A 13,490-nucleotide genomic window follows, 5' to 3' on the forward strand; every position below is an offset into this window, starting at 1 on the left:
ACACTTAAAACACTAATTAGTTTCGTTAATAACGTTTGACGAGATAGAAAAAAATATATTGTGTCATACTCTGCTTATTCTGTGAGAATGACGACATTGACGAACAAAAAAAAAGTAGCAGAGGACGAATATCTGTGGAGCTTACAAATGGGGGAGGCTTATAAACGGAATAGTTTAGTTTACATGTAGTTGGGCCTGTCAACGGGAGAGGGTTATAAACGGAATTTAAGGTCTTCTGAACAAAGGTTATTCAGCCGTTTACTAATTATGAATCGAAAATTCAAATTTCGAAACGACAGTTTGAAATATATTTTGAGTACCATCTCATGCCCTCAAGAGCAGCCGTGAAATTTTCATAATTTCACATCTCGATGTATTTCAAGCTATTTCACTGAGTTGTCAAACAAAGTTTCCAAGCTACTGTCTTGCGTTCGAACGCACTGATAACACAACTAAAACTTATTTAGACTTTGTACCCTGAAAGTGATCATTAGTTTTATTGACCTTTTTGGCATCAAGATCGTAATTGTAGGTCTATACAACAGTAAAACACATTTTTGGCGTCAATAGCCAATGACATTTTCTGAAAGGACTAGCTTGTTAACACGCACTAGAGGATCTCCCTTGAAAAGGTCACAATAACCAAACTGACTGTTACGCAAACATTTCCAATGGTAGTTCTGAGAATGTTAATTTGTTGGGCGATATTTGTTGACGCTTTTTGATCTTTCTCTGCTTCCCGGCACTATTTAGAGTCTTCTATTATTTGCTCTTCATTAATTCGGTAAAGTGATTTTTTTTTAAATGAATTGTAATTTGCATTGTGGGATTGATCATGAAATAAAATTTATCCTTTTACAATTTTTTTTAAAATAACAGTTTGGAAAACTATCTTGAAAACCGCCAAGACACTGTCGTCCTTCAGAAAACAATTTTCATACTGAGTAGAGATTTGGACTGTGACTCTTCAATTTTGATCAGGACATGAAACGGTTCTCTTTCTCTAAACAAGAATTTTGAATCCTAGAAATACGCTGTTCTACGAATTGGAGACCCTAGTGAATTTTATAAAACTCTAAGGAGTTATATCCGACCAAAACTTTAAAGTTTTTACATGAATTCGAAATTCGTCTCCTCTGTAAGTCAATTATGAAATTCTCGATTGCACAGCCGAAGAACATTCCCCGAGACATGGTTACATCTTAAAAGTATCTCCCATTTCAAAACATACATAACATAACATAACATTTTAAAAGCGTCTTACTATTTGGCACCGCTTCGTTTCCGGTGAATCTAAAGAGCATCAGAAAAAGAACAAGATAGACAAACTTCATGGTGGCTTGTTACTCTTGTTTGTAACACCCAACTCAAGTTGTTCTAATGCATTCAAATTTTGCAACGTTTTGTTTTGAGATATATTTATAACTTCAAATAAACTTCGGCTTCTTTTAGCACGTTGTCATGAAAGGGGGCTTGGAAAATTCACAGCTTTAAAAGCCGCTATTAACCACAGCGGCTTTAAATCGAAAAGTTTAATTTCCTTTCTTCCATTCTAAAAGCGCGAAGGAAAGAAACTTATTAACACTTTTGGAACAGAACTCCAATTATTCTTAACCCAAGCGGTAAACTTTAGTATTGCGATGTATTTCCGTTTGAGTACCATTGAAACGTTTTGTTACCTTTGGGTATCTTCTTCAGTAGTAGTTGAAAGTACATTGATTTTCATGGCATTTCGTTTTAAGAACGCATAAAATCATGCTTGGGTATAGGAGTGCCGCCGAGGGTTTGTAATTGCTTTTCAAATTTTTCAAATTTGTAACGTTCATCAGGACACTCAAATTTGTACACTGCCATGCTACCTCTTTCGCGATGTTGATGTCGCCTTTGTTGGGCTTGTAACTTTGGCACTGAAATTTCTTTTAAAGCTAGTCATTATTTTGGTTGTGGTGTTGTGTATGGTATCGTCAGCCGGTTTCTTCTGTCTGTTATAAATTGTTAAAAAGCAAAATTCAGCTGCGGTTGATTTTGTTTGTGTTTCCTCAAAACTTAAAATTAAATCAATCGTTTCAGGAGCCCATCACCTGGAGCCTTCATCTTCCATACAAACCCAATGAGACAACCTGGCTCCTGATCGTTTTAAGAAACCTTTTCCGAGATGCGATGCTCTATCTCGCTTCAACACTTCTGAGATAATGCATTTAATGGAAGCTGATAGTGCGGTTTGATCCTTTAAGTGAAAAGTTGAACTGGAATTGAAGGAGATGGCATGGCGAGCTTTGTTTATTATTTTGCCCAAAATGAGGCTATTACAATGTCGAATAATTTACGAACTTCCCAGTTAACTTATTTTTGGAAAGAGCAAAGCGGTTACGATGACCATTTTGTTCGATGGTTCATAATTTGAGAGTGAAAATTGAAGAACGGGGGGACAAACACTCAAAACAATGAAATACAGAATTGACAGAGAAAAGAAAATGAATTTTGCCACATCATTCGGTAAAACGAAAATGGAATATTGTTATTGTTGGATTTATGGAGTGACAGAAAAGCTTTCGGGTCATTTACCCGGGAAAAACAAGGCCCTTTGTTGAACGCCACTGAATTTTACTGAATCACCTTAAGGTCATTCCACTGAAACAGAACCTGCACTGAGATTTTTGTGAAACTTTGCCTATTGATTGTTATATTATAGGAAATTAAATTTTGAAACAAAAATGAGGGGTCCCCATGTTCGTTTAGGAGCAACAGCACCTTGTTTATACCCCTATAAATCCTTATAATAGCACCATGATTGTAGTCACGATTGCTTGCTAAAATCACGTTTCCGACGATTGTTTTTTGTTCTACACTGAAAATTGGTCTATATTTATTTTACACAGAGAAATTTTATTACTCAATTCAAAACAACAGAAAAAAATGATAGGTCACCATACTCGTTTGCAAGAAAATGACGATTTACCTCTATGGCGAGGTCCAGCCGTAAAGAAAAAGCCACCATTCTTTAATGCGCCCGCGCTAATCACGTGTGAAATTATGCGCAGTAGGGATGCGCAATGCAATACTGGGGAATGACCTTAAACTAATTGTCATCCGGGAACATGCATGACCATTGGGTATCGCTATCGTTTTCATGCACATAAGGAAATAACACAAAGTTATGTGTCAATTTGCAGTTTATAAATACCATCTAGAACATTTTTTGAGCGAGCCTTAGCTTATTTTTACCTTCCCTGCTTCTGAACCGTTTTGACGTAATAAATAAACAATAGCCTCCATTTGGAGCGGAAATATGCTCGGATATTTGTCCGCGGACATTATCTGTTCCAAGAAGCGAACAGTTTTCCGAGAGCGTAGCCCGAGGAAAACTGTGAGCTTTGAGGAACAGATAATGTTCAAGGACAAATATCCGAGCATATTTCCGCGCCAAATGGAGGTTATTGTGTTTACTATTCTTCAATTGCTTTACGCAACGCGCGCGGTTTTGAAAATTGGGGAATATCACTCTGATATTCCCCAGTTTTAGCTGGGGAATATTCAGTCACGTGACTTGTTTAGACCAATCGCGCGCGAGTAAAAATATTTGATGGATTATAATAAAACATATTCACGTTTCAGGGGCACCTTAGATTTCGTGGGTGCAACTTTTTTTTGTCAAAAACTGGTCAAAATAATCACATTCATTCATGCCAAAAATATTTACCGTGTAGCTCTTTGTTTCTTAGCCATACTGGGTGAAAGCTATGTTCATCTATTTTTACCCGCCATGTCGGGTAACTGAAGTCACGTACCAAGAGGTTTGTTTTATTTGCTGAATATTGAACGTAGAATTTATTGTTCCTTCTAGAGGATTTATTCTAGACACATGCATGAGTTTTTTGCTCATGACTTGTGGAATCGAGTGTTGTACGGGAGTCAGGACATGCAATTGAATTCTAATGAGAATCATAACCTCTATTGCAACTTTTTCGCGACCGGTCGCAAAATTTTTCAAAAAACTCTCGCAAAACTCGTCAGCTCGTTTTCCATCGTTGTATAAACGACGGAATCAAATGGCCAAACTTCGGCAAAATAACTCCTCCTTTGTTCTAATATCAACGAATTAATTATAACGCATCCCCACAGCGTTGAAAGTTTTCCTTAGCTTTAATAACAAAACATAAACAAATGCTTGCGTGTGAAGGCTGTAATACTCTTTTGTTCCCATTCAAGCCGCATTGAAGACAGTATAACCTTGCTTTTCCGTTTTCACGCACACGTGTTTTCATAACAACAAGACCTATCCCATAATACTTGTTACAGGCATCCACAGGCAGCCTAGGAGACACTACAACCCCTCTTTTCCTTGAATTAAAGTACTAATTAACTGGTTAACAAATTTCAGCATGACTGGAATAACTCTCAACAAGTTCACTGTTCAGTGTCCCGTTTCTTGCTGTTCAAGTTTCAACAGAGGTCATAAGCATACTAAGCAACTGAAAGTGTTCCACTCCTAACATCGATAGAGTGCATAAAGTCCAATAGAGTTAATAATCGAACTAAAAGTGTTCTCCTTAATGTCAATAGAGTTCCTAATCATTTAAATACTCTGGTGTCCTCCTTTCTCTAGTTGGCCTCAGGGGTAATGCTGGAACCTCTGACTCGGCAGTTCCACCTGTGACACTGTCTCCTATGCTTTGTTGGTCTGGTCCATCGCTTGCCTACAGGTACTTCTTCACCTCAGTTACATTTCTCTTGTAGTTAACTCCTTCAGGTGATGTAACTGTGACTTCGTTGCCATATTTATTGGTGACCTTGTAAGGTGCATCCTCGAAAGTGGTTGACAGCTTATAATTATTTTCCTTCCTTTGTTTCACCAGCACTTGGTCGACAGGAACTAGACTGTTCTCCTGCGCTCCCCTTCGTTCATCGGCACAGTCGGTTCTCCTCTATTTCATTTCTGCGTCTCGGTCTCGTGCTTCACTGTCAATGTATTCACACTTTGTCAACTCAGGGATCTTTGACCGTATCTCTTTGTTAAACAACAATTTGGCTGGAGAGACTCCAGTGCTGCTATGAGGTGTGGTCCCGTAGGCTGTTAGGAACTTCCTCATCTCTACCTTTAAGTCCTTCTTTTCTACTTGGGCAATCTTCAAGGTTTTGAGTAGACTTCTGTTTTGGCGTTCTACCTCCCCGTTTGCTTGGGGCCACAAGGGCGTGGAGGTTCTATGCTGTATGCCGTTTGTTTCCAAAAATGTTCCAAATTCCTCGGACGTGAATTGTGGCCCATTATCTGTTTTTAACGACTACGGGAGACCGTGCGTACAGAATATTCTCTCCAGGCTTCCTATACAGGTGACAGATGTTACAGACTTGAGGATGTCTACTTCAAAGTAACGACTATAGTAGTCTACGGCGACGAATACATACTCTCCGGAAGGTAGGGGCCCCATCAAATCTGCTGTTAGATCTTGCCAGGGCTGACTGGGGAACTCAGTATGTTTCAAGGGTTCCGGTGGTGTGGGCAAACCAACCAACTGGCAGCCATGACAGGTCTTGCATTTTTCTTCAACTTGTCTATCAATTCCAGCCCACCAGACCTTGCTGCGGAGTCTCAGTTTTGTCTTTGTCAACCCCTGATGTCCTTCGTGTGCCAGATCTACCACTCTGTCGGGTAATTTTGCTGGGATAAGCAATCTTGTTCCTCTTAGGACTAACTTGCCTAGAATGGAAAGTTCACTTCTAACTGCAACACTGCTTAGGAATCTGTTTTTGATACCTTCCAAAAGTCGACAAAACCAAACAGACTAACGTATAAAATCCTTAAGAGCAAAAAACAAAAGAACCCAGTTGACGTCCAAAGAAAATGGGTCACAAAATGCATGGCTGAAACACCAGACGATATCGACTGGAAGGCAGTTTACAAAACACCCTTTCTATGCACAAAAATCTCTAAATTAATCGTGTTCCAATTTAAGCTACTACACAGAAGACTAGCGACCAACATTTTTCTTACCAAAATAAATCTCAAGGATAACAAGCAGTGTACTTTCTGTAAAAAGGATAAAGAGACTCTCATCCACTTATTTTGGACTTGTGATATATCCAACTTTTTTGGCAAGAATTTAAACAATGATTAATTAATCGTGGAGAACTTTCGGAAACTTTTAATCTGTCGCCATACATCGTACTAGGGCTTAAGCCAAACGATAACAAGAAACTAAACTTCTTTTTTTTGGTCGCTAGATATTTTGTATGGATATGCAAAACACGCAACACCTCTCCGGAGATAAAAAGCTTTCCCCTCTTCCTCTCACATTACAATACAGGGATCTCCTCCCCTTAACTCTTTTATGGAAAAAACCATGCTAAAATCACTACACGTATGTGCTTTATATTTTCTTTAACTTAGTTTAAGGATATTTCGATGTTTGTCTTTATTGTCTTTTTTTTCTCCTGTATATAATTATGTAAACGTGGTAGTTATTGTATTATAAAAGTCTTGTAAGTCCTGTAGGTATTGTGTCTTTGTAAGTATTGTAAATGTTATGCAATATCAATAACAAAAAAAAAGTTCACTTCTTACGGCTTTATCCGGTGGTGGGGCATTGTCCCATTCTCCTGTTCTGATGCATTCTTTTAACTGTGAAATTTCTGGGTCGAGCCATGACTCTTCTTCAACCTCCTGCACAGACATAGCTGCTGGTGTCGACATTTCCGCCACAAACCGGATAAACTCTTCTGCATCGTCATTCATGCATACCCCCTTTCCTTTTCCAAGACGTGAAAGTGGGTCAGCAATGTTTTGTTTACCAGGTATATACTGCTCCTTGAACCTGTATGGCTGCAGTCTCAGGACCCAGCGTTCCATCCTTGCTGAATTGCGGGAATTAGTAAAGTAGATAACCTCAAGGGGCTTGTGGTCAGTCAGCAGGGTGAATTCCACTCCATACAGGTCCACGTGAAATCTCTCGCAACCCCAGACAAGTCCGAGTGCCTCTTTCTCTGTCTGAGAGTACCTACGCTCAACATCTGTTAGACTGGGTTAGCGTATGCGACTACTCGTACGCATCCTCCTTGAACTTGTGTAAGGACCGCTCCTAAACCCACATCTGTGATAAGTTTGGTTTCTTCTGCATTGCTGTCGGAATATGCCAGGTTTCTGCATTTGCCAAGCTGTCTTTCAGAGCATCAAAAGCACCTTGGTGTTCTATGCCCCACACAAAGGGAGTTTGCTTCCTTGTTAGACTGTGAAGTGGCTCAGCAATGCTTGCTAAATTGGGGATGAACCTGGCTCTAAAGTTCACTAATCCCAGAAAACTTCGTACCTCGTCTGCATTTTGAGGTTCTCTTGCGTCAATGACTGCTTCCACTCGCGACTCTGTTGGCCCGATCCCTTGGTTGGACAATAAATATCCCATGAAAGTCAGTTTTGACATGCTGAACGCACACTTGTCCCTGTTCAAAGTAAGCCCCTTTTCTTGAATACGTTCGAAGGTCTTCCTTAACCTGACATCATGCTCTTTAAAAGTACGACCAGGAATAATGATGTCGTCATGAATGTTGTAAGCACCTTCACACCCCTCTAATACTTGTTGGATAGTATGTTGGTAAAGTTCTGGTGCAGAACTGATACCAAACATCAGGCGTTTATACCTGAACAGCCCCTTGTGGGTGATAAATATGGTGATGTTTCTGGACTGTTCTTCTAATTCAATCCGATGAAAGCCCCATCTTAGATCGAGCTTGCTGAATACCGTGCTCCCATTGAGTTGGTACAGAAAATCATCAACTGTGGGTATGGGGTGGCGCTCCCTTACTATGGCCTGGTTAGCTCTAGATCTTCTCATATCTACACAGAGCCTAATGTCTCCAGAAGGCCTAGGGACTATGACAACAGGGCTTACCCCAGGGGTTGGCCCCTCAACTGGCTCAATGATGTCATGGCTTACAAGTTCTTCTAGTTTCTGCTCAATTTTCTCCCTTAATCCAAATGGTGAGGGTCTCACCTTTTGGGCAATGGGCTGGACTGATTCATCAACATGAAGTTTGGCCTGAAAGTCTCTGAGTTTTCCAACTCCAACAAAAATCCCCTCAAATTCCTTCAGCAAATTCTCCTTACTGACAGAGTTTATCTCGATTTTCAATATGGCCTTCTCTTCCACAACAACGAAACGTGCAGCACATTGTCTATCTTCATAACACACTTCACCTTCAAACTCACCGGCAGTGTTGAGTGGTTCCTCTGAGCCATAAGAGTACAATTTCTTGTTTGATTTCCATGACTTACACTTGATTTTCTTCTTTTTGAGTACCTCCCACGTCTCCCTGGCAATGACATTGCAAGTGGATACTGAATCAACAAGCACACCCTCCAGTTGTACTCCTTCAAGTTCAATGGCTACTGTTGGTATGTCTCTGACACCTAATTGAACTGTAAATGCAAAGTCGTCGTCCTCGGTCACGTGACGAACGTTTCCTTTCTTGGTTTTATCTTCGCCCTTGGTCCTACAAAACTTTGTGAGGTGTCCAGTCCTCCTCTTTTTGGCAAGTAACAGATCTGGCCTTGCATTCAGGGTCTCGTGCGAAGTGGCCTTCCAACTAAGATCAGTAGCAATTTCCTCTCTTCCTTGTGCCGTAATCAGCTTGTTTATCCTCCAACGCGTGTACACTGTCACCCCTGGAATCATTCTCTATCAATCATGCTTGACTTTCAGCCGCTTCCGTTGATCTTGCAATCTCTCGCGCCTTTGGAGTGTAAGCGTTCCGCTTGCTTTCAGCAATTTCTTGGGAAGGTTGTGTGACCTGCATTTGTCGATCAATTGATCACGGATATGTTCCTCCTTGGCTTCTCCAAATTCGCAGTTCTCCGACAGCTGAAACAATCTCAGCGCGAATTGATCCGCTGTTTCTGACTCTTCCTGTTTTACTTGACGAAACTGGTGCCTTTCAAAGGGAATGATGTGCAAAATGTGCATCTAGCGACCTCATGGCTTTTGCGTACTCGGAGTCATTTTCTGGAACCGGTCCTTGGTCGGTCAGGGTGTGGAAAATTTCCTGTACGTCTTGCCCAGCGCAGTGAAGGAGCACTGCCTTTCTCTGGGAATCCTTTTCGACGCCTTTAGCTTCAAGGAAGAACTCGAAGGAACGTTTCCAACGCCGCCATCTTGGACCTACGCTAGTTGGGTTGCCTTTGCAGTCGAACGGACTAATGTTTCCAAATTCGATGTTTACCGCCATTTTCGGTACTTTTCCTCTAGAAGACTATTGACGATTGGTTTTCATCCTCGTCGCCAGTTGTAATACTCTTTTGTTCGCATTCAAGCCGCATTGAAGACAGTATAACCTTGCTTTTCCGTTTTCACGCGCACGTGTTTTCATAACAACAAGACCTATCCCATAATACTTGTTACGGGCAGCCACAGGCGGCCCAGCGGACTCCACAAAGGCGCTTGGGCTGTCCACGCATCGCGTGAGTAACATCCGCTGAAGAACTGGGTGCAAAGTCCAAAAATAACTTAATAAGGATTACTTTGGGTATAAGGCATTAACCTTCCTACCTTGATCTTCTCTTGATTTACTATTGATGTAAAAAATATGGTTTTTCTTGTAAATGTTTTAACAATTTACACGAAATCAAATATGCAGAATTGTTTCATTCTTGCATTTTCTACTTGTCATGCATCATAGTTTAAGAAAATTGTATTGTTTTGAATAACAAATATGGCTCTCGAAAAAATCAGATTTTATCGATTTTGGGTGTTTTGGGTATCGTTTCCACGGAAGTATTGAACTCGCTTAAAATATGTAATAGCAAACCGATGGCAAACTTCAATCTATTTTGAACAACCGGTGTAATTTTCACATCCATCCGATTAACGGAAGACTGTAAAAAACTCTAGTTGAAAATGCTAGGTATGGTCCGGAAAAAAAGAAACTGTTTCGAGACACCTTAAATCAAGAATGCAAAAACTTCATAAATACTGAATCAATATAAAATATGGAAAGGCTGAGTAACCCTGCCTTGTTTTCGTATGAACGGCTGATTTGTAAGAGTATTTTCAACGCGACCCGAGGGCATGCTGTACTCGAAATTACGGAATCTCTTATGGTTGTTCTGTATTAAAAGTATAGAATATACAGCGAATTCCTGTGAGCTGATTAGTACCTTTTCATTGCATCATTCTCTTTGGCTGAATTTCATAGTTTGTGGACCTAAAGTTCTCGGAAAGCTATGCTAATTCCAAGAACTCATAATGGTGTTTAGATTAAGTAGGGTATTCCCCTTTGTGAGGGAATTTTCCCTTACATCAAGAGCTTGTGATTGGTTTATGAATCCAATGTGATCAACTTTTCTGACTCGAAAATACAAATTTTCCTTCACTTTAAGCTTCTAGGAGTGGTTACTGTGCTAGATCGTTTCTTTTGAGAACCAAAGAAATGGATGATAGCCTGTTGTATGACCAAGTTTTCCCTGGGTCTGTGAATATCATGGATACACCATGGTCAGTTGAAAATTTGCTGTTTGAAAAGGTAGACTCTGATAATGATATAGCGGACCTTTTCAACGGCGGAGGGAAGGACGAGGGTTTTGACGAAGAAGACGTGATATCTAATCCGGGAACTCCAAGAAACATCGAAGAAATAAGCGACGAGGCGATTGAGAATCTCCGGGTTCCGGAGCTGAATAAGCTTCTTCGTGGCGTTCCGAGAGACGAGGCTGTAAAGATACGGCGAAAGCGTCGTAACCTCAAGAATCGAGGTTACGCGTTGAGATGCCGTATGCGGCGACAACAGTTTCAGGAAGACCTTTTCAACGAAAATCAGCTCTTAAAAAGGCAGTTGGAAGATGACAAAGAGAAGCTTCGTAAGGTGCTGAAGGAGAGAAACATATTCAAGAAAAAATTCCTGCAGCTACAGTCAGCTTGCATTGGAGAGTACATGGTGGAACGTCTCGTACCTCCAGACCTCGCCTTGGAGACAGGAATCGCGTGAATCAAGTATTCAAGTGTTCTGACTGCTTCATAACGAACAGTTACACAGCCTGTACAGTCAAACTAAGTGAGATGATCATAGAGGTTAAAACTGTTCCGACTCTCGTTGTATTGAAAATTCAATACCTCTGCAAACTGGCTCGGAACTCGGAGACAATCTTCTACGAGGGACTGCAGTGTAACTCGAGTAATATAGCTGAGATAACATAGAGATAAGGGATTTAATTCCCAATCATTTTACTTTTATTTAATGCGTTAGTCAGTGGTGTAGAGTGTTAGCTTGGCTGCCTATGTCTATGTAATCAAGAATGTATTACTTGTTCCTCCCTCGGCTACAAAGGCGGGTTGTTAGAAGTATATTGCTATCAGATAGTTGGTTTGTCCATCATTGACGGACGTAAATGAATTTGAACTTTTGTACCAAGCCAGAGGTTCCGCGTTCGTCACCGCTGTTTCTTCACATATTCATACGTGTTCTGAACATTATGTAGGTTAATAGCGTGCAATATATTTAAATGCAACTGTTGATGTCTTACCGTACCGACTTTCTTTCTTGAAGAAATTGTACTTATTAGAATCATGTGCGCCCGCTAGTTACAAGTGCAGTTTCTATAAATTCCGTTCAGATTATTACTTTTTGCTATATAAAGCGTTTAGAAACCGAAAACGCCGCACACCGATTCGAAAGTGAAACTAGTCAAAATGCTGATTATTTCTAAACAGGGTTGGCAGTTTTGTCTTGTACCAAAAACATAAGCTCATTGTTTTAGCATCTATAAATGTTACAAATACCCCAAATCTGACCACTGAAAATAAAAACTATGTTATTTCAAATAATCTGTATTGAAGTAAAGCAGAAGTATTAAACAGTCCCAGGGTGCTGAGTAACAAAAGAAGAGGTCATGTTGCCTTATTGTTCTCAACGTAGTGCTAGTCTTTAAAAATGTTACTGTTGGTTTTCCTTAAACCCGAGTTTTCTGTTTCGTATTAGCTACATAAAATTACTTCGACAGTTTGTGTGTTTCTTTTCTTTGTCAAGTTTGAAAGTAGCAGACGGAACTAAAAATACAAAAAAACTTTGCACTGTTTTATAGCAAAACTGGGAGCAATCTGGTTCATTAGCCTTTTCTCCGATCCAGGGTAGTTCGGATGGACAGGATTTAGCTCTAAATCATGGGATTTTGTTTGGAAATCAGGTGAATGATTCATAGTGTCCTAGTGAATTTTGTCCGCATAAGAGACTATACAAGGGTCAAATGTTCAGATAAGTCGAAACAAATCCGGATTTGGCTCCGCCAACCGGGAAAAATAAGATGGAATACCTCTTAAGATTTTTCTTATCAGGGGTTTAAAAAGTTTCTTTCGATAAATTTAATGATCCACATAATATCCATCTAAAACGATTGGAGAATATTTTGGTTAATGGTAAAAAATTTGAAAAGTAAATGGCCTCAGGATTGTCCTGATTGGGTGCACATAAAAAACAAAATAGACTGCCAATATCACAGATGAATTTGCAACCGTGACCAATTGTAATATACTTGCGTAATTCTAAGTAGCTAAGGGAACTACAAATAGCCAGCCAGCCAGTGAGAACATTTCACATTCAAAAATGCTTTGAAGCGCTTATTAGAACTTTTCAGAAACACCGTGGTGCATTATATTCTACTGACATGGAGCGATCGCTACTGACGTCATTGTTTTCCTCATTTATAGTATACGACTCTGCACAGAAAAAGACTCATTCTAGGTACGAATTGACTCCAAATATTCAAAGAGCTTGTGTAGCTTAGTAATTGGTGAAATGTTTGGCTTTTTGAGCGCAATATTGGAGGAGAAACTGGCTTTCATAAACCAAAGAATTAATTTCTGGGTGGCAAAAACGCTAACGAGCCCATACATTTCTTTGTGGAATTTTAAGTTTTTAAGCTTGCATCTCTCACAAAAGGCATTTATTATACATCTGGCTGAAATTCCTTGGGACGTACAGTAAATCTTGCATTTTCGATATTCAGGCCGATATTTTTGTAGCTTGATCAGAAAACAAAGTGCGTATGATAATGACGCAAGCGTTGCCCCTATTGAGGAATACGAGAAGCTTCCAGAACCAATCAGTTGTATCATAATTAAGTGAAGGGGGTTCCCCTTTTGTATGTGCCAAAATTCCCAATAATTGTTTAAGCTTGAGGGCTTTCGGTTTCAAAACAACATCCCGGAAGCTCTTAAATTTGGACCTGGGAGATTATATTTCTATCTAGAAGCGACTCAATCGTTTGTAGAGTTAGCCCCTCTTCGATTTGATTCGATATTCCATACCATAAGGCACAAGTAATTGCGCAAGGACATCGTAGAAGCTTGGTCCTAATGGGAGACCTCGATGAACAACATAAAGAATCAATATCGCCATGCAGAAGCAGACGAAAGCCAAGGCCTGCTCTCAGACGTATTCCCAAGAAGGAGCACAGCGATTTCGATCCGGGATTTTTTCCAAAATTGAGTGACAAGAAACTGGAAAAGATG

At 40.1% G+C, this 13,490-nt stretch overlaps 1 protein-coding gene across 1 annotated transcript; it reads left to right on the forward strand.

Annotated features, from left to right (window-relative positions):
• The first annotated feature begins 10,308 nt into the window (after positions 1–10,308).
• On the forward strand, positions 10,309–11,866 carry LOC149106054 (transcription factor Maf-like). Its single transcript, XM_089298525.1, has one exon. It carries the CDS (start codon positions 10,417–10,419, stop codon positions 10,969–10,971), a length of 555 nt encoding a protein of 184 aa, XP_089154651.1. The 5' UTR covers positions 10,309–10,416; the 3' UTR covers positions 10,972–11,866.
• The last annotated feature ends 1,624 nt before the right edge of the window (positions 11,867–13,490 follow it).

The sequence above is a fragment of the Orbicella faveolata genome, unplaced genomic scaffold, assembly GCF_042242905.1.
Source record: "Orbicella faveolata isolate gen_17 unplaced genomic scaffold, um_ofav_v1 contig_3, whole genome shotgun sequence".
Classification (NCBI taxonomy): domain Eukaryota; kingdom Metazoa; phylum Cnidaria; class Anthozoa; order Scleractinia; family Merulinidae; genus Orbicella; species Orbicella faveolata.